A 19,585-nucleotide genomic window follows, 5' to 3' on the forward strand; every position below is an offset into this window, starting at 1 on the left:
CGTGGTGGGGCGCGGAGTGACAGGCGTCATACAGCTGCTTAGTAAGACAAGTGCGAGACATCACCTTTTTTGATCTTTCGCAAACCATACATTTGTCAGTCTACGCTTGGTCAGTGACAAGGATCTGCTGCGGCACAACAAGAGTAAGATGCCTGTGGCCGAAGATTAGTTCTTCTACACTTTAGGACGATGTAAGAGAAGTTGAATGGATGTGGAAACAAGTTCTTTGTTGCTACCAATACTTTGCCAGAACCCGTCGTTCCAGAACCAATCTCCAAAATGGCCCTTCTTTTCGCAGCCGACTCGCAAACAATGCTTTTTGAAATTTAGTGTACAGATGTAGTAAAGAGAAAGCGTGCTTAATCGCCAGTGTCCGTAGGCTCCTTCTTTCGTTTCGCAAATAAAGAGCCAACAACCGAGTGAAGTATTCGTGGGCGGATGCGCGAAACTCCGGACCGATTAGACAGGTAGCCGTTGTCCGAAATAATAGGTTGTTGCAACGAGGCTAAAAAGAACGCATCAACACCATATTACGACTCATTACTTCTTCCCGATTACATCATCGTTCTCCAAGCAAGGGCTGGGATTCGCTGCCGTCTCCCGCATTGCCCTTCTTCTTCTTACCTCGCTTCTTCCTCTTCTTTTTGCTTCCTCCCGCTTGGCTGCCAGGATTCGCTGAATCTGCGTCCGAGTGACCCTTGGAATCGTCTTGCGCACCGTCAGTAGGGCTAAGTAGGATAACCTTGTCATCGGAATCACTCGAACTTGTGGTCTCCAAGACAATCTTCTTGACGCCGTTCACGTCGACAACATTCTCGGAGATGCTGCCGCTGCGAGCGGTGTGGCGTTTCTTCGGGGGACTCTTTGACCGCGAGCGTGCAGAGCGTAGGGAAGCGATTGTGCTGACTGATCTTGCGCGGGATCTCGAGTCATGGTTGTGGTTGTCGTCCTCGTCCTCGTCCTCGTCGTGTTGCTTTGAGTTGTCGACAACCAAATAGTCGCCTCCATTAGCGTTGGACTTTGGCGAGCGTGGCTCTTCCTCTGCGTCTCTCAAGCCAGAGCGACCGGATTTCCAGGACATGCGATCGCCACCTGGTGCCATGGTACCGTATCCCACTGCCACGCTATGAACACCATCGCTGGCCTCACGCCCGGCTGAAGCAAGTAGTCCTTCCCCTACACCGCCTTGTAGTCCCTTTGATTCCGGTAGCACCACGCCTGAAGACGACCCCAGTGATGATCGATCGGGTATGGCTGGACGTTCGTATTCGGGAATGGTCTGGGGAATTGCAGCGGCGGTTGAGGGCTTGATCTTGACGGTGTTGATGCGCGTTGACTTGGGCCTGCTGGCGGCATTGGACGGTCCGAGGTGCTTCAGGTGACGGTAGACCTCGGGGTCATCGCTGCGAAGAGGCTCTGCCCCTTTGTTTCCGCTGCTACGGCGTCGTACTAGAAACGAAGTCAATGGAGGGTTCTCAGAAGTCTCTGGCAGGGACAGCTTGCGTGGCGCATGACCATTGGGCTGAGCCTCCTCTTCGACGTCGATGAGCGGTTGTTCGGATGCTTTGCGAGGGACGTCGGTGATGACCTTGCCCCGGGGCACGCGTGCGCGAGGAGCCGGGGCCATGCGGCGGATGGCTTTGTGGACGTCAATGAAGACGTCGGACTCGTCAATGATTTCCCTAGTCGTGTTAGCGGCACTACTACATATTGTCAGACAGCTACTCACTCTCCAATGAGTTCCTCGATGACGTCCTCCAGTGTGACAACACCGACAGCGCCGCGGGACTCGGCTGGGAAGTCGGACACGAGTACCATGTGCGACTTGCCTTCCTGGAAGAAGTTGAGGATATCTAGACAGCTGGTCTCGGGACGGGTTTCGGGGAGCGTGGCGAGGGCGAAGTCGCGTACACGCAAGGCGTCCTCGGGATCGTAGGTGATGAGCATCTTGACAAGCAGCATGCCGACGAAGTCGTTCTTGTTGCCGGGATTGTGGATAGGAATGCGCGAGTACCCCGCAGAAAGGATGTTGTCCATCATCTTCTCGTCCAAGATGGTATCGGACGACATGGTGAAGACGTCCTTCATGGGTGTCATGATGTTGCCCACGGCCTTGGCCTTCAGGTCCAGCACAGCGGTAATGATTGTGACCTCGTCCTCGTTGAGACGTTCTTCGGCGTGACCGAGCGACTGATGCAGCGTGACGAGCGTCTTGAGGCCCGTCTTCTTGTATATGGGTGCCGTGGTCTTCGCCGAGGAGGTAATCGAGGAGCTTCGCAGTGGGCCAGGCGGCGATGCCCATGATGTACATGAGCACGAGGACGAGGGGCGACATCCAGGCGCCGATGGGCAGTCCGTAGCGGACGCATATCGACTGAGGCACGACTTCACCGAAGATGACAATGAGGACCGTGGAGCTAACAACGGCCGGCCAGCCTCCCCCCAGCGAGCGGTCGAGCACAATGGGCAGCGTCTCGTTGGTGATGACGTTGCTGAGGAGGAGCGTCACCAGGACCCAGTGCTTGCCGCGCTTCAGCAGTCGCAGCACGCGGGCCGCGTTCTTGCGCTCGTGCGGCTCGCCAGACTGGGCAAGGACCTGGAGGTAGATTTCGTCCTGGCCCATGAGCCTGTGGGATGTTAGCACGCGTGTGCGCAGACGTTGAACCGCGCACCGGGTGACTTACGCAATGGTCAAGCCCGCAAAAACACCACCCGCCAGGACAAGCGCAATTGCGATGCCCAAGTACAGCACGAGGCTGGCATCGTTCTTTGGGTGCGCCTCTTCACCGAGCGCGTGGACGAGGCCGCCCAAGGGCAGGGGCAGCGCCTTGACGATGGGCGCAAAGGCGTGGAAGACGAAGACCAGCAGCATGTTGACGCGTGCAACGCCGGGCGACGAGAAGCCATTGGCGGCGCCGGGGCGCGAGCGAGCGGCGCTGATGGCAGAGGCCATAGCTGTATTAAGCACCTGAGTGCGGGGAGATGAAGAATATCCCAGTGACGGGTGTCGGCGACGTAATTGACGATGAGTGTAGAATCGCAGAAGCGCCGTGGAGCACCGCAAATTGATGCGGAAGCGGCGGTTTGGCTGGCTAGCGGCTGCACGTGCGACGGGAACGCAAGCTTTCAATGTTGGGAACTAATGGGCCAGCCGTCAAGGTGCGCGCTTACAGGCAATCACAAAGTCTCCAAGCACAGCCAAGCAGCACGCCTTATTGTTGCATGCGAAGTGGCTGTCTGTGGAACGAGCAGCTATCCCGCCGACTAGCAGCAGTACCTGACGAGCTGGACTTTTTTTTTTCCGGCTAGACCCCGCTGTGGTTCGAAGCCATCTGCGACGAACTGTGGAGCTAGCCGGCCTTGCAGACGACCTGGGTACCGATGTCATCGCGCGTCAGATCAGATCAGTGTCACGTGCAGCGCCGTTCGGAGTTTCTCTGCCAAGTTGTCTAAACACCGACATGTGGAAATCTGGGGTAGAGCCGCCGGTAGCCGCGACGGTCGGCTATGGCATTGCACACCTGCCACTTTGTGTTTCGCGTCTGAGCATGAAGTCTGTGTGTTTGTGTTTCCTTCTGCATGCTCGTGAGTGAGTGAGTGAGTGACTGACTGACTGTACACATTCGCCATAGTATCATGGCTTCGAAAACACCCTCCATCCGCGCCCTGTCGCGCTACCTCCTCCGCCCGCAAGCGCCCCACTCGCACTGTCAACACCAGCGCAAGCAATACTCCGCTGCCGCAGCTGGTGCGCGCCTCAATGGCACAGTCGAGTACGACACGACGCCAATCCTGAACCACACGTCCAAATCCACCCTGGCCAACCCTGAGCTGCCTGCCGAGATTCGCAAAGGGCAGACCAAGCGCATAAACCTCTACACCGCCGTCAACGAAGCACTGCGGCATGCGCTGCAGACAGACGAGCGGGTCCTGGTGTTTGGGGAGGACATTCAGTTTGGCGGTGTCTTCCGGTGTACCATGAACTTGGCGGCAGACTTTGGTACAGAGCGCGTCTTCAACACGCCGCTGAGCGAGCAAGGCTTGGTCGGCTTCGCAGTGGGAGCCGCCGCCGAGGGCATGAGGCCTGTCGCCGAGATACAGTTCGCCGACTATGTCTTCCCGGCATTCGACCAGATACACAACGAGGTGGCCAAGTACAGGTACCGCTCAGGCTCAACCGGAGCAAACTGCGGTGGGCTGGTCATCCGCATGCCTTCGGGGAGTGTTGGCCATGGTGCATTGTGAGACACGACGCACTGAACTACGCGATCAGGACTGACCTGCTTAGATACCACACACAGTCTCCCGAGGCTCTCTTCACCCACACCCCGGGCCTCCGTGTCGTCATACCTCGCTCGCCCATTCAAGCCAAGGGTCTACTCTTGTCCGCCATCCGCTGCAACGACCCTGTCATCTTCATGGAGCCCAAGATCCTATACCGCGCTGCCGTCGAGCAGGTCCCCGTCGATGCCTTCCACCTGCCACTAGACAAAGCCGAGGTCATCAAGCCGGGCAAACACGTCACCATCATCTCGTACGGAACTCCGCTGTACACATGCTCAGCAGCGATAGCAGCAGCCGAAAAGGACTTTGGATGCAGCGTTGAGCTCATTGACCTTCGCACAATATACCCCTGGGACCGAGAGACTGTTTTGAACAGCGTGAAGAAGACTGGCAGGGCCATTGTGGTGCATGAGAGTATGATGAACGCAGGTGTCGGCGCCGAAGTTGCTGCTACGATACAGGAAAAGGCGTTTCTGCGGTTAGAAGCGCCCGTGAAGAGAGTAGCAGGATGGGCGACCCATACTGGGTTGATGTTTGAGCAGTTCATCATTCCGGATGTCACACGTGAGTTTGGCCTTCTACTTGCATCAAATCAGTGCTAACCGCTGCAGGTGTATACGATGCGATCAAACAGACCATAGGCTACTAACAATAGAATAATCTTTATTTACACAGCAAGTCATGTCATGGTTCACCATTCCCTTGCACACTCCACCCCATTCTACATCGTCTCGCACCTCACCGTCGTCCAAACATTGTCCTTCGTCGCTCTACTATACGGACACACCTGTCTCGCCTTGTACACCACCTCCTCCAACTTCTCCTTCTCAATACCCCGCACCCTAACCAACAATTCCACCCTCAACCCCATATCCAAGTCCTTCATCGACCCCACCAAATGCACCGTGCTCTCCACAACACTGTCTTCAGGCTTCGAAGGCATCTTGACGCCCAGCGTCGGCGCCACGGCGTTCATGGCGGATTGGAAGCACGCGCCGTAGCCCGCGGCGAACAGCTCTTCAGGGTTGGTCTTGTCTTTGTCGCCCGGGCCGCCGAGGGCTTTGGCCATGGTCAAGTCGACTTTTAGCGACTCGCCGTCGACGTGGCTGGGACATGTTAGCCACGCACTCTTCGAAAGACGATGGAACGTACCCTGTGCGTGCGCCGATGACATGCGCGCGAGCTGAGTATAGACTTGGCGCTGTTTCGGTGTTGAGGAAGCGGCGTGAAGCCCGCGACGAGACGCGTAGAGATTGTCGGAGCATGGGGGTCACGGTTCGGGATGCCATTGGGGAGTTTTTTTGTGCAATTGGAATTTGGCTGGGGGAGGTAGAGTGGGATTATTTTGTGCTCACGCCTCTGAAGACGTCGACGGTCTGGGCCGGTGACGGAGTCCATGACGTCTTTCAAGCCTCAAGGTCCAAGTGTTGATCGAGCCGCATCGAGCCGCTAGCCATCCCCATTTCTGGGTCCTGTAATAGTGCGCCATACCCGTCGGATCGAGCCGAGTGATTACTGTCCAACCATGGCAGATCCGGGCTACTTGCTCTTGTCTACAACCTCTCCCCCTCCCTCTCCAAAACAACAACCAACATCCCCTCCGCCACCTCCTCCCCATCCTCAACTTCCATGACCCACCCCACCCTCCCTCTCCTCGGACTCCGTACCTCCAGTTCCATCTTCATCTGCTGCACCACGCACAACACGTCTCCCTCCCTAACCACATCCCCCACATCAACCAGCACCTCTACCAATTTCCCGGGAAATGGCACGCTGATGTGTGAAGGATCAGACGGATTGCCGCGCCGGTGCTGCGAGGTTGATGCAGCTGCGCTAGCGGACGTCGAGGCCATGGTGAGCGTGTAGGGCGTGGAAGTAGCGGGCGTGGTGAAGAGGATCTCAGCGGTGAGCGAGGTGGGGAAGTCGTTGCGGAGGACGCGGGTCAGCTCGAGATGGTGTGACGCAGGCTCAGATTTGTTTGACGAGAGGCTGAGGGACCATGCGTCGCCGGCGCGGAAGAGGGTGGATGCCGTGGTGAGCTGCAAGCTCGGGGATGTTGTGGCGTCGGTGCTGGGGATGTTTGTGCGTGCGGACGACATCTTGAGAGACTGGGCGAGGAGCGAGGAGTGGTTGCGTTCGAGCCATTGCGTGTCGCATGCACCTGCTGAGAAGTCTGGATGCGCGAGGATCGCACGCAGGATGGAAATGTTCGTCTTGACGCCCGAGATTTGCGTGTCGGAGAGAGCGCGTTGGGCTTTTTTGACTGCGGACGACCAGGAGGATGCTGTGATGATGATTTTCGCAAGAAGGCTGTCGAAGTCTGCTGAGACGATGGATGGTTGGCTGGGGATGAGATGGGTATCTATCCGCACACCGTTTCCTGTGGGAAATTGGAAGGATGTGATCTTGCCAATTGATAGTGACCAGTCGCTCTGTACATTTTCAGCCGTCACACGCAGCTGTATTGAGTGCGCTACTGGTGGTGTTCTTGGATCTCGTTCAGCATTGGGCAGGCTGCATTGATCCAGTTTGGCTCCTTGGGCGAGAAACAACTGGGCCTGGACAATATCCGTCATCGAGATGGACTCAGTGATGGTGTGCTCGACCTGTAAACGTGGGTTTACCTCGAGAAAGTAATACTCTCCCGATGTAAAATTGACCAGGAACTCGAAGGTACCCAACGAGAAGTATCGAACCTAAGAAAATCGTCAACGAAACCTATTTTTAGAGAGTTTCCGGCCTTCATACCTCCCTAGCTATCCTCAGCGCATCCTCAGTAACCTTGGCAATTAACTCGCGGTTCGACACCATACTCGGAGCCAATTCAATCACTTTCTGATACCTCCTCTGCAACGAGCACTCACGTTCCCATAAATGCGTGACGTTACCAGTGCCGTCTCCGATAATCTGAATTTCGATATGTCGAAATCCATCAACAGCCGCCTTCTCAGCAAACACCTGCTTCGATGGGCTTTCCTCCACAGCACGTCTGACCAGCGAAGCTAACTGATCCTCACTCCTAATCAACCGAATGCCTCTCCCCCCGCCCCCGTCGACTGCTTTGACCATAATCGGATACCCCACTGCTGCAGCGAAGCGTCGGACATCTTCTACGCTGTTTGTAGGCTGCAGCAGAGCCGGAGATACTGGAACGTTGCCTATAACAAGGTTAGGGGTTTTTTCCGGACGAAGCAGTTTTAGTCATCTCTTACAGCGCTCCGCAAGCCCTCGCGCCTTCAACTTGTCCCCCGTCTCCGCAAGGATCTCCCACCCGGGACCAACTACCGCCGCACCTGCTTCGTCCCACATGCGCTTTGCAAACGCTGCGGATTCGGAGAGGAAGCCGTAGCCTGGGTGGACGGCGTCGATCTGATGTTTTTTTACCATCTCAATTAATGCGCTAATGTCCATAAAGGTCGCAGCTGATGGCAGCTCGATGCCATGGGTAGCTCTGGATGCATGTGATGCGTCGCCTGATATGTAGATGGCATATGTTTCGATGTCTAGTTCTCGGGCGGATGAGATTATTCTTGTCGCTATCTCGCCTCTGTGGTGAGGTTAGGATGGTGATGGGAAGAAGTATGTGGTGGACTGACCTGTTGGCGATTAAGAGGCGCTTTATGGGTCTTGGTGGTGGTCGGTTCATTTTAGCTGATAGGAGATTTGGACAAGATGCCTATTCAAGTATTTCTACAATGAACTGTGATGATCTGGGTTAGAAAAAGTTGCGTCCGCACTGTCAAGGTCGGCCTTGAACTACTCTTCCCCGCCGTGAGTATTTACAGCACTCAATGGGGTTGTTTCCAAGTGTTCCGGGATAGCACAGTGTTTCCATGGTTGTTCAATCACGTTCGTAGTCGTGCTGAAGTGTAACAAGCCAAAGGAGGCGGGGAAGCGGCAACTGCCTCGGTCCCCAGCAGCCACCCGACACTTGCCTGTCTGCGACAATCCCACGCGCTTTGGAGCCGCCATCATGTAGATCCATTCGATTGCTTCTCCTCGGGAGCATCTGATAGCAGCACAAAAGTCCTCTTTAATTGAGATGGCCGGAGACGAACAACCACCGCCAAAAGACGCGTCGACGGCAAAAGACCGTCTCGCGCAGGTCAGCTCTCACATCGCGCCAAACCCGCCAAAACGTCGAAGGAAGAAGAATGCAGATTCAGATCTGCCCGCCGACTACTCAGATATTCTTGGCCAGATTGCGACGCTCCGTAAGATTGCTTCAACCCCAGACACAAAGAACAGGGGCTATGTACGACAGAAAGCGGCCGGCAAGCTCTGGGTCCGTGAACGCGTTGAACAATTGCTGGATGTTGGGAGCTTCCAAGAGGTTGGTAGTGTGAGCGGTACTGTAACTTGGAAAAAAGTTGGGCCGACGAAGGAAGAGCCTGTGGATTTTGTGCCGTCGAACAATGTGCAGGGTACGTAGGACATGTTGGTACGGCTGGCCGAACTGACATGATCAAGGTTTCGGACGACTACGAGGCCGAAAGATTGTGTTTACTGCTGATGACTTCTCGATACGTGCTGGTCATGCTGATGGGTCGTTGATGGAGAAGACGGTGCGTACTTGTTGACACGGCACTGATGGCCCATGCTGATCGTGTGTAGCTATACATGGAGCAGCTCGCACTTGCGTTGAAAATACCCATAATCAAACTTGTCGATGGCTCCTCTGGCGGAGGTTCAGTAACGACAATTCGCTCAACAGGCTTCTCTTACATCCCTCCCCTGCCATCCTTCACGCAGGTCGTGCAGCAACTCAACATGGGCATTCCCAACTTAGGAGCCGTCCTTGGCCCAGCCATAGGACTTGGTGCCGCACGCGTTGTTGCATGCCATTTTTCTGTCATGGCAGCCGACATTGGCTCCCTCTTCAATAGCGGTCCAAATATCGTCAAGAACGCTACATTTGAAGAAGGATTGTCTTTGAACGATCTTGGCGGGCCGGCTATGCACTGCACGAACGGAACCATCGATAACCTCGCCCCCGATGAAGCAGGCTGTTTCGAGCAGGTTCGGACTGTGTTGAGTTACCTGCCCGATTGTGGCACGAAGCTTCCACCCACCGTGGAACCGTCCGATCCAATTGATCGTGTGTCAGAAAAGCTACGATCTATAATACCGCGTGCTAAGAACCGGAGCTATAATCCGCGTGCTATTATCAAAGAAGTTGTCGACGACCAATCGTTTTTCGAGATCGGGGAACTATGGTATGCTTCCCAAGTATTGCACAGGAAGACCGCTAACGAGCCACAAGGGGTAGAACGGCCATAGTTGGCCTGGCTCGCTTTGGCGGTAAGCCAGTCGGCATCGTGTCACTGAATTGCGAAGTCAACGCCGGAGCTCTTGACGCGCTTGGATCGCAAAAGATCACACGCATGCTGAAGTTTCTGGATGTCTTTAACCTCCCTCTAGTCCAGTTCATAGGTGCGAACGTGCTGTTCATTTCCTTCCACATGTTTTTACTAACGAGTACCGCTTAGATATCCCGGGCTACGCAATCGGAACCGTGGCTGAGCGAACGGCAACTATGCGCCATGGTATTACTCTCGCTACAACATACTACAGTACTACGATGCCAATTTTCAGCATTGTGACGCGGCGTGTGTATGGAGTTGTAAGCCACCTTCCCCTGATATATCCTCTAAATCTAATCGCTCTTTCAGGCTGGTGGAGTTATGCTAGACTGCCGCACGCCTCGCATGCGGGTAGCCTGGCCTTCCGGGGTCTGGGGCTCGCTCCCACTAGAAGGTGGCATCGAAGTCGGACATTCATTCGAACTCAAAGAGATCGAGCGCAAAGAGGGCAAGGCAAAGCGAGACGAGCGGTATGCTGAATTAGCGAACGACTACGCACGACTGATGAATCCGGTACGTACGGCGAATCATTTTGGTATTGAGGAGATAATTGACCCGCGGAACACACGGCCGGTTGTTTGTGAGTGGGTTGGTCACGTGTATGAGAACTTGCTGCCGCAGAGGGTCATGGAGCGAGTTAGTGGAAAGCTTCAGCCCATGTTTGCGTAGAGGCCGTGTATGTTATTGTCCGAGGAACATGAAGCGTTGTTGTCCGATAATTTGCATCTTGTATAATCTCCTTTGCACGTCTGCGCTCATTAAGCTCGGGTAACACTCGTCGATCTCACGTCTCAATACAAAGCGTGCAATCTTCCTCTCTTCGACGATATCGGATGTGAGTCTTTGACCTGGCAATCCTTCAATGCTTGACAGCAAATCTGACACTAAACAACAAAATCAACCCAGCAATGACGAAGACTTGACACCAGCCTTGCAAGCCTCGCAAGAGGGGTGACCCGATGTCCGTAGTACTCCAATCCCATACCTGCATGCTCGCTGCTGACTAACGTAGCAGCATGATCACTTGGATAACGATGACGATCAAGAGGACGGGCTGAGAACGTTGATGGACACAGTCGTGAAATGCTGCTACATAATGTCTTTGTACATCATCCTAACGATCTCCTCAAAAACGTAGACTATCGGATGCAGGGATCTGTTAGGGTGAGCATAGTCTCCATTGTTGTGCTTACTTGAGCGTATGTTTGGCAGCGCTATGCGAATCATTTGGCCGATGGGCGGATCGAGTGCATTCCAATCCCCATTCACAGCACAAATGCCTTAGACGACCCTACCTGTGCTACTGGCTGGATTATGTGGAGTTATTCTTTACATGGGGCACGATCTGTTCACTGCGTTTTGCTATGCGTTCTTTATTCATAGGCAAACAGCCGTTAGCGGACCTTTAGCGTCGATCGGAGAGAAAGGGCTGCGGTCTAAAGGCGCGGTTCATGTTCATCGTCGCCATTCCAGTGTTGCTATGCTTATCTTACTAGTGAAGAGAGAAGACACAATTTAGGCTTACTAGTCTACCGAGTTAGGGCTGACCGGTCGAATTGTCGCCATGATCATACCATTAAGTGGTGCTTGTAGGGTTATCCTGCAATCTCCGTCTTGTTTCCAACGAATGGCATTGCTTTTGGCTTGTTGATTGGGTCTTTCCGATGGACCTTCACATGTACCTACGCAGTTTTCAATCAAACATATCCCTGAGCAGCACAGAACGAATACATGAAGTGCGCCTGCTATCGAAGAGTTAGAGGTAGCGTGATTGGACAGATTCCCACGTATGACTTCGCTTAACCTTGAGTATGCTTGAGCGCAGGTCCAGGATACTTTCGGCCCGACGTCGCATGTATTGAGCGACAATCGAAGTGCCGTGCCGCGGAAGTCGAACCCTCTTCAGCATTCACACCCTGAAGCCACCGTGATTTATTTCAGGTTATAGCCACGCCCGAGTGATTCGCATGGCCGGACTACGCCCCAGATTCTGTCGCGCGGTACCAATGATTGACTCGTGCGCATGTGGCACAGGCAAAAGCTGGGGTACTCCCGGCGGCGACTTTAACCCCCTTGGCGCATCCTCGTATATTGACGAGGCTGGATGCGAGCTCCTGGGTAGCCCTCTGTTGTTCCAGTGTCCATGGACACGACACGAAATATTGTGCCAATTATGAGCATCGTGCGCTTTACTTGCTGCGACAGCTTTCCTGCTTACCTGAAGGTTTCGTCTTTTGTACCCGACCCGAACCGCTCACCAGCATCTCCATGCACGGAATACTGCGGCAGGCGGCCCGATTCGTCGTAGCCTGACTTGCATTTTACCAACACGCGGGGCGAAGTCCAACGCATTCTAGCCGTCTAAAGCACTTGCGCTCGTGTCCATGCCGCACCGCCGGCTGGTAAATTTGACGCCTGAGCCTTGAAGACCGACTGGATGTCTGACCATGTCTGACCATATGTATACCCGCGCATCCCCGCCCGCGGATGCTGCTGATCGTCTGCGTATCAACCGGCGCACCACTTCCGTAAAGTCAACAACCCTGGCCCTTTTGAGGATTGTCCACGGCACCATCGAGGGCAAAGCTCGAAAGTAAGCGCGTTGAGTAGAACGCGCGGAAATGTCATGGCACCCGTCGGCGCAGCTGCTACCGCCAGACAAGCTGATCCGGTGCTCACACGCATCGTCGAGCAAGATCAGGTCCCCTGGTACCGTAAACGCAATCTTCGGAGACTGTACATGTTATTGCTACCGACATGCATCGGCATCGAGATAACCTCTGGCTTCGACTCGCAGATGATCAACGCAGTTCAGATATCGCCACAGTGGCAGCTTTGTACGACACTTGTACTTGAAGATGAACTTGTCGTTGCTGATGACTGTAGACTTCAATAACCCCAAGGGGGCGCTTCTCGGCATCATCTCCGCGTCGTACAACTTAGGAGCTATTCTCGCACTCCCCTTGGTCCCGTACGTGAACGATCGGTTCGGTCGTAGATGGTCTATCTTCCTGGGTTCATGGATCATGGTGATAGGTTCCCTTATCCAAGGGCTCTCGATCAGCGGCAAGTGCACCTCACACAGCAACATCGCGTACTAATTTTTGCTAGCTGGTATGTACATTATTGCGCGACTTTTACTTGGATTCGGCATTCCCTTCTGCATCATCGCAGGCTCAAGTCTTATGGGAGAGCTTGCATATCCAAAAGAAAGAGCTGCGATGACGAGTTTGTTCAACGCCCTTTGGTTTGCCGGTTCTCTAATCGCCGCCGGCATATCGTTTGGAACACAGTCGTTAAAAGACGATTGGGCGTGGCGTCTGCCGTCCCTTCTCCAGATGGTTCCATCGATTGTTCAAATATCCACCATCTTGTACAAAAAGCTACCTGCCCCACTCCAGAGACTGCAAACTGACTGCAAGATTAGTATGATACCCGAATCTCCTCGCTTCCTTATTTCGAAGGATCGTCGCGAGGAAGCATATCGCACACTTGTCTTTTATCATGCCGAAAACGACCACCACTCCGCTTTCGCAGCGGCTGAAATGGCTCAGATCGAACACACCTTGCGGATTGAACTTGCGAACTCCAAAAGGTCATGGCGCGAGCTTCTAGTCGTCCCTGGCTTACGCAAGCGTATTATCGTCGGTGCCGCGTTAGGCCTCTTCACCCAATGGAGCGGCAATACTTTGTTGTCATATTACCTCAACGATATCCTACGCTTGATTGGGTTCAAAGACTCCAAGTTCATAGGGAAGCTGAATGTTGGCCTGAACAGCTGGAACTTGGTAAACGCAGTGTGTATCTCGCTGCTCGTCCGGCGCTTTCCACGACGAAAGATGTACTTGACTTGCTCAGTCAGTTTGCTTCTCTGCTATATGACTTGGTATGCCCTACATGTCCTTGCTCTGGATCAATCTTGGAATTAATTAACCCAAACCCGCAGGACGATCAGTGTCGCTCAGTATGCGGAAGATACCGCCCGCAAAGAGGTGGCTCGACTGACCATAGCTATCATCTTCATATATCAGACGTGTTACCTGATTGGCTTTAATGGGTCCGTATTGCGAGGACGAAATCCACCGACAAATTACGCTAACATTCAGTAGTATGTACTGCCTCAGCCCCTGGCTGTCATAAGGTAAATCTTCCTAAGCTTCGATCGAGTGCTAACTTTGTCCCACTATTACCAGCTCTCACATACAGTAAGTGTTGTGCCAGATAATGACACATTCCAAAAACTGACGGGCCTGAAGCATACCTCGTCGAGCTATTTCCATTTGCGCAGCGTGCGAAAGGTATCACGGTTTTTCAGTTCTTTGGCCGGTCGGCGGGCTTTTTCAACACGTTTGTAAACCCCATTGGGTTGAAAATCGGCTATCGGTATATGATCACATACTGTGCGTGGCTAGCGTTCGAGATCGTTTTTATCGTACGTCTGACTCTTCTGATACTCATTAACCCGGACGCTGATGCTCTCTCGTAGTACTTCATGTTCCCCGAGACATACGGTAGGACTCTTGAAGAGCTCGCTTTCCTGTTCGAAGACCGGTCTCTCGCCGACGAAGCGACAAAACAGGTGGAGAAGCAAATGGAATGGTCCTCGGAGCACAGGTGGTCACGTCTTGACAACAGCATGAGCTGGGACATGGATGTTATGATGCCGAACAAATCCGACGTACAAACCGACGACGAATGCAGAGGGATTGGTGGCGGAGACAGGATCAGAAGCGACAGTACTGGACGAGAGATTCAGCCCGTCAGGGCTAAACCCAGGCAGGCGATTCGCGGCGAAGGCGGCAGCTGGCGACAAAACCAGTACTAGCCGTGGGTGTCGGTGATTAGTGCTTAAACTGGCTGGCAAAGCAGTGCAGGTCAACAGCAACCATTAAAAGTTCCACACTCACTTGCCTAATTATTCAGCCATCACAGGGGCAGCAGAATCTCATGTCGTGTGTACCGCCTCAACAAGCCCTTTCGTCGCGAACGCAAGTGGGATTATGTGTGGATTGACGCCGCCGGTCTGCCCATGGACGATAGCGCGCAGAAAGTCGCAGCATGGAATGAGGTCATGGTTGACATCGATACGGCCTAATACATGGTCAAAGAGCTGGAAGCACACATTGCTGTCGGCATTTAGGTATGTGCTGTGAAACGCTACTACTCTTGTCAAGAATCATACTGTCTCTGTCAGTTTCTTCAGACTCGGTGTGAGGATTAACGAATTACAGGATCAAAAAGCGGACAGGTACACTGCGTGAGCAAAGCTGTGTGTGCTACCAGAAGTGCTCCCATTCCCCTGTGGGAATTCTAGTCGAGTCGTGCGTCCAACTGGCTGAGGTTGACGACAATAGGGAGATTGCACGCCACGCGTCCAAACCGTCTTTATGGTCTGATTATAAGCTTCTAACAATACGTGAAGAGCCTCACATGCTTGGAATTCCGCTACCAAGAAATTGACGAGTGCCAATTTCATGTCGGGCCTCCGACGTTCCTTCGCGCGCCAAGCTGTCTTGTCGTTTCACACTCACTTTTAGCCGAGCTGCACCAATAACAAAACGAGGCTGGACCCGCAGTAGGCTTGGACAGTGCATTTCCCTGGCATCCCGCTATGTAAGCTTCTCCATGGGGTTCGAAGAGGAGACTTGGCATGAGCGCGAAGCTCGGAGAATTCCTCCAGCCAAGATCTGCGAGACGAGGCACCTGTAACAATGATGCCTCAAACATCGGGAACCAAGTTCCCATACCGTACCAAGCCTTGGTATTCAGGTGTCCGCCATGCCACACAGAGACTTTTCGAATTCGTATAAAGGCACTTTGCGCGCCATGATTATCAAACCAGGAGTTGCACACTGTTGAACAGTCTCTCTTCATACACATTCATTTCTTGCCTTTATCTGCATTTGCATTTACTTCCATTCATTTCATTCCGAGATACCCATAATGAAGACCACTACTCTCTCATTCTTCGCGGGCTTGATGCTCGGCGCCGCCGCCGCTCCCATCGCCGGAGCCAGCAACGGAGTCATCACCGTCCAAGTCAGCCTCGACATGAACCAGGCTGGCATCGCCGCAGCCAACGCCTTCGATGCCAACCAGCTCTTTGCGTTCACGTCCATGCAGCATATTAATGCTGTTCCTGAGGAAGTCGTCAACGGAACGGAGGCCACAGGTGGTCTCGCAGGCGCGTCAGGAACCTTTATCTTCGGACTCAACTCTGCCGCGAACATGATTTGCTACAACATCACGCTCCACAACTTCCAGGGCGAGTTCTCATCTCCTGCGACGACTGCGACGCACATCCACGAAGCCGCCAAGGGCGCATCCGGGCCACCCAGAATCTCCTTCCCGAACCCCGAGCCAGTTGGCGCAGACGCTGTGGTCCGCAACAGCGCTGGATGCCTGAAGGGTCCGTTCGTCACGGGCGTGATGGTCGATGGCAAGGATTCTGGCGAAGGCTTCCACGTTTCCATGATCGAGGCAAACCCCACAGCATTTATGGCAGACACGCACTCATCTCTCGCGTTGCCAGGAGCTGTGCGCGGTCAGCTTGCTTGATTCCTAGTCAAGAGGCTTGGTGAGGTGGAGAAGATGGAAATAATGGTAATGTAGATAATTTAAACTATACAAGAAAAGAAACACTATACCACACCTTTGGTCTCTTGAGATATGCACTGTGACGATCGAGTTGTATCGAAGAACAACAGGGCTCATACAGGAATAGATTGAGGACGGGTGAATAATATGGTGAAGTATCGTGCCCACGTGACAAGCGATGGACTCGATCACCCGCATGGCGCTCCTCCGTTCTTAGCGTAGCTATTACGTCATTGCTTAATTATGGACTCGACGTAACATCGAAGGCTTTCGTTCAGGTAACGATGCGCAGATGCGGGGTACGACGTCCCGTGGAATTCCAGCAAACATGCTGCGCTTCAAGAACCACTGAAAGCCGGCCTGCCGTTCTCCAAAGATAACCGCAATGAGGCTGTCACAGCTTTTGCTTACCATCGGGTGCACCGTAGCTCAAGATGTAGATTATTCACAATACGTGAATCCCTTCATTGGGTCGGAGGGCGCCATACCGGGATATTCGTGTAGGTCAATTGCATCTGCGGTTTGATCATATGTACAGCTAATGAAACAGTTGGCGGGGGAGACGTTTTCGTAGGAGCTGCGAGGCCTTTCGGAATGGTTAAATTGGGTATCGACACGTACGAAGAGCCTATCAACCAAAGTGCACTCAATGGCGGTTACACACCGCAAGGATTTGTAACAGGGATTAGTATGATGCACGTATCAGGAACTGGCGGAGGCCCAAAGTATGGTTTTCCAGCGCAGATGCCGCTCACTGAAATCGACGGAGACGTCAACTTGCTGGATAATCGTACATACTGGCAGAAAAGGGTAAGTACGAATACTCCTCAACTTGGCAGCAATGTTGATCAATGGACAGATTGGCGACGACGTTGCCTCTGTGGGCTACTTTCGTTCAACACTGGAGTCGGGCATAATGATAGAGCTTGCTGCTTCACGTCATGCAGGGCTGTATCACTACACATATTCTCCATCATCAGAGAAGCACGTGTTAGTTGATCTCTCGCATTACTTGCCACATCCGACGCGATCCTGGGATTCGCAGTTCTATACTGGTGGCGAGATCGAGATACAACTAGAATCAAGGACCTACACTGGGTACACATCCATTGCGGGTGGCTGGTGCCTTGGTCCACCAGTAACAATATACGTCTGCGGCGAATTCGATAGTCCACCTGTCAGTGCGAAAGCATTCAAGGGCAGAAACACGTTTCCGGTCGGCCGCCATTTCCGCACTTTTGGCAACAATACGATACCACACCCTACCTATACCGGTCTCCGCGCAAGATCGGGACCCCTGAACGACCGGGTTGGTGCCATCTTTACTTGGGAGAACAGCACTGAGGTAAAATCGCGGGTTGGTGTATCCTTGATCAGCGTGGAAAAAGCTTGTGCCTACAAGAACTCGGAACTGGCGTCTTGGTCTATCGAAGAGACTACGCAAGCTGCACGTGACGAGTGGAACCGAGAAGTCTTCTCCAAGATCAGGGTCGATACCTCTGACTCTGCCAACAAGACACGCATTGCGTTACTGTACTCGTCATTGTATTTCATGAACTTGATGCCCAGTGAGCGTATCGGCGAAAACCCACTCTGGGAATCGGACGAGCCATCTTGGGACGACTTCTACACTCTCTGGGATCTATTCAGAAACCAGGTATCTTTGTGGCATCTCATAATGCCAAGTTACTACGAGTCAATGCTTCGATCCCTGATCGATATCTTCAAGAATGAAGGTTATCTTCCAGATGGTAGATCGGGCAACTACAACGGGCTGGTCCAAGGTGGTTCAAATGCGGATAATGTCCTCGCAGATGCTTATGTGAAAGGCTTACGGGGCGCCATAAACTGGACCGAGGGTTACGCTGCGGTCAAGAAGAATGCTGAAGTCTTGCCATTTTTCGATGAGAATCCTGTCGACATAACAGGCTCTCTTAAAGAGGGTCGATCAGCATTGGACGACTGGATTCCACTCGGCTATGTCTCAGCCAACCGCAACTCGCGTGCTGTGTCCAAAACAGTCGAGTACTCCCTCAACGACTTCGCAGTCAGCCAGATTGCTGCCGGAGAAGCACCAGATGAGCAAGGTATTTATTTCCGACGCTCTGGTGGTTGGCAGCTTTCTTGGGATGCCAAAGCTACAAGTCGTAATTTTTCAGGCTTTGTTATGCCTCGATTCTCTAATGGAACATTTCACGAGACATACAATATAACTAATTGTGGCGAATGTAACTGGCAACAGGAAAGCTACGAAGGTGTCTCATTCGAATATTCGTTCGTTATACCGCATGACATGGCGCGCCTCATCGAACTCATGGGTGGACCAGATGGGTTTGAGAGTAGATTGGACTACATATTCCAGCCAAATACTTCTGGTGTTGATCTTGGTGTCAATGGCTTGGGCATCACCACGATCAATAATGTGGCAAACGAGCCGGACTTCCAGACGCCATATTTGTACAATTACATTTCTAAACAGTTCAAAAGCGTCGAGCGATCGAGGCAGCTGGCGAACGACTTCTACTTCAACACCAGCACCGGTATCCCTGGCAACTCCGATGCTGGTGCGCTCAACTGCTGGTTGATCTGGCAGATGCTGGGCTTGTATCCAGTTGTTACTACGCCTGTGTATCTTCTGGAGAGTCCATGGTTTAATGACATCAACATCACTGTCAATCACAACCATACACTCCGCATCCTTGCAGAAGGTCTCGACGATGGAGATGGAAAACAAGGCTACTATGTTCAAGGCGTGCGCATAAACGGTAAGGAATGGATTCAAAACTGGTTCGAGCATGATGACGCAGATGGAATCATGACAAACGGCGGCGAGATCTTGTTCAATCTTGGAACCGAGCAGAAAGCTTGGGACACTGGAGACGTACCCCCGAGTCCTGGACACCAAGTTGTCGACATGGGGATGAGATGATGGAACATAATGAATGACCTGAGTGTATTTCCATACTCTTATATCCCTCTCTCGAATAAGAACGAATAGCTTCGAAGGCATACTCGGCCAGATACAACCTTGCGAGCACTTTGCCGTTCACTTCTGAAGTGCCTGTGCGAGACTTGTGTGGCCATCGGAAGCAAGCATGCGGGCGGTCCTGCAGCCCATTTCCCTGAACACGGTCACCGTCACCAGATCTCCACAGAAGCCTTGCGAGTAGCGACAAACATCTTATGTCATTACACCAATCAGCGACCTAGTTCAAGGAATCATGCGACTTCTTACCATGGCCGGGGTGCGGTATTGGTTTGTTCGGAGCCAGGAGATTAAACAGCCACCGATCGCAGCCAATGATTGAGGATGAGGGTCACACTCCCAGTTAAAGCTCGCA

General features: G+C 53.0%; 10 protein-coding genes across 10 annotated transcripts; 5 read left to right on the forward strand and 5 right to left on the reverse strand.

Moving 5' to 3' along the window:
- Positions 1 to 558: 558 nt before the first annotated feature.
- On the reverse strand, positions 559 to 2,953 carry SNOG_12338 (hypothetical protein; the record flags this gene model as incomplete). Its single annotated transcript, XM_001802508.1, is given in 4 exon segments — positions 559 to 1,682; positions 1,730 to 2,190; positions 2,210 to 2,627; positions 2,685 to 2,953. The coding sequence occupies 4 exon segments, from the start codon at positions 2,951 to 2,953 to the stop codon at positions 560 to 562; spliced, it is 2,271 nt and encodes a 756-aa protein (XP_001802560.1). The 3' UTR covers position 559.
- A 683-nt stretch (positions 2,954 to 3,636) lies between these two features.
- Positions 3,637 to 5,285, forward strand: SNOG_12339 (hypothetical protein; the record flags this gene model as incomplete). The annotated part of the gene is made up of 3 exons (XM_001802509.1): positions 3,637 to 4,241; positions 4,289 to 4,848; positions 4,960 to 5,285. The coding sequence occupies 3 exons, from the start codon at positions 3,637 to 3,639 to the stop codon at positions 5,283 to 5,285; spliced, it is 1,491 nt and encodes a 496-aa protein (XP_001802561.1).
- Positions 5,006 to 5,573, reverse strand: SNOG_12340 (hypothetical protein; the record flags this gene model as incomplete). The annotated part of the gene is made up of 2 exons (XM_001802510.1): positions 5,006 to 5,390; positions 5,437 to 5,573. 2 exons carry the CDS (start codon positions 5,571 to 5,573, stop codon positions 5,006 to 5,008), a joined length of 522 nt encoding a protein of 173 aa, XP_001802562.1.
- A 458-nt stretch (positions 5,574 to 6,031) lies between these two features.
- SNOG_12341 (hypothetical protein) lies at positions 6,032 to 7,095 on the reverse strand (the record flags this gene model as incomplete). The annotated part of the gene is made up of 3 exons (XM_001802511.1): positions 6,032 to 6,095; positions 6,127 to 6,890; positions 7,033 to 7,095. The coding sequence occupies 3 exons, from the start codon at positions 7,093 to 7,095 to the stop codon at positions 6,032 to 6,034; spliced, it is 891 nt and encodes a 296-aa protein (XP_001802563.1).
- A 1,231-nt stretch (positions 7,096 to 8,326) lies between these two features.
- SNOG_12342 (hypothetical protein) lies at positions 8,327 to 10,316 on the forward strand (the record flags this gene model as incomplete). Its single annotated transcript, XM_001802512.1, has 5 exons — positions 8,327 to 8,708; positions 8,755 to 8,849; positions 8,899 to 9,382; positions 9,565 to 9,717; positions 10,003 to 10,316. The coding sequence occupies 5 exons, from the start codon at positions 8,327 to 8,329 to the stop codon at positions 10,314 to 10,316; spliced, it is 1,428 nt and encodes a 475-aa protein (XP_001802564.1).
- A 736-nt stretch (positions 10,317 to 11,052) lies between these two features.
- SNOG_12343 (hypothetical protein) lies at positions 11,053 to 11,213 on the reverse strand (the record flags this gene model as incomplete). The annotated part of the gene is made up of 2 exons (XM_001802513.1): positions 11,053 to 11,125; positions 11,173 to 11,213. 2 exons carry the CDS (start codon positions 11,211 to 11,213, stop codon positions 11,053 to 11,055), a joined length of 114 nt encoding a protein of 37 aa, XP_001802565.1.
- A 376-nt stretch (positions 11,214 to 11,589) lies between these two features.
- Positions 11,590 to 11,999, reverse strand: SNOG_12344 (hypothetical protein; the record flags this gene model as incomplete). The annotated part of the gene is made up of 2 exons (XM_001802514.1): positions 11,590 to 11,773; positions 11,866 to 11,999. 2 exons carry the CDS (start codon positions 11,997 to 11,999, stop codon positions 11,590 to 11,592), a joined length of 318 nt encoding a protein of 105 aa, XP_001802566.1.
- A 2,140-nt stretch (positions 12,000 to 14,139) lies between these two features.
- On the forward strand, positions 14,140 to 14,742 carry SNOG_12345 (hypothetical protein; the record flags this gene model as incomplete). Its single annotated transcript, XM_001802515.1, has 2 exons — positions 14,140 to 14,465; positions 14,580 to 14,742. 2 exons carry the CDS (start codon positions 14,140 to 14,142, stop codon positions 14,740 to 14,742), a joined length of 489 nt encoding a protein of 162 aa, XP_001802567.1.
- An 848-nt stretch (positions 14,743 to 15,590) lies between these two features.
- On the forward strand, positions 15,591 to 16,205 carry SNOG_12346 (hypothetical protein; the record flags this gene model as incomplete). Its single annotated transcript, XM_001802516.1, has 1 exon — positions 15,591 to 16,205. The coding sequence occupies one exon, from the start codon at positions 15,591 to 15,593 to the stop codon at positions 16,203 to 16,205; it is 615 nt and encodes a 204-aa protein (XP_001802568.1).
- Positions 16,206 to 16,838: 633 nt separating this feature from the next.
- SNOG_12347 (hypothetical protein) lies at positions 16,839 to 19,173 on the forward strand (the record flags this gene model as incomplete). Its single annotated transcript, XM_001802517.1, has 3 exons — positions 16,839 to 17,054; positions 17,104 to 18,391; positions 18,500 to 19,173. The coding sequence occupies 3 exons, from the start codon at positions 16,839 to 16,841 to the stop codon at positions 19,171 to 19,173; spliced, it is 2,178 nt and encodes a 725-aa protein (XP_001802569.1).
- Positions 19,174 to 19,585: the final 412 nt, after the last annotated feature.

This window comes from Parastagonospora nodorum (genome assembly GCF_000146915.1).
Source record: "Parastagonospora nodorum SN15 chromosome Unknown scaffold_22, whole genome shotgun sequence".
NCBI classification, from domain to species: Eukaryota; Fungi; Ascomycota; class Dothideomycetes; order Pleosporales; family Phaeosphaeriaceae; genus Parastagonospora; species Parastagonospora nodorum.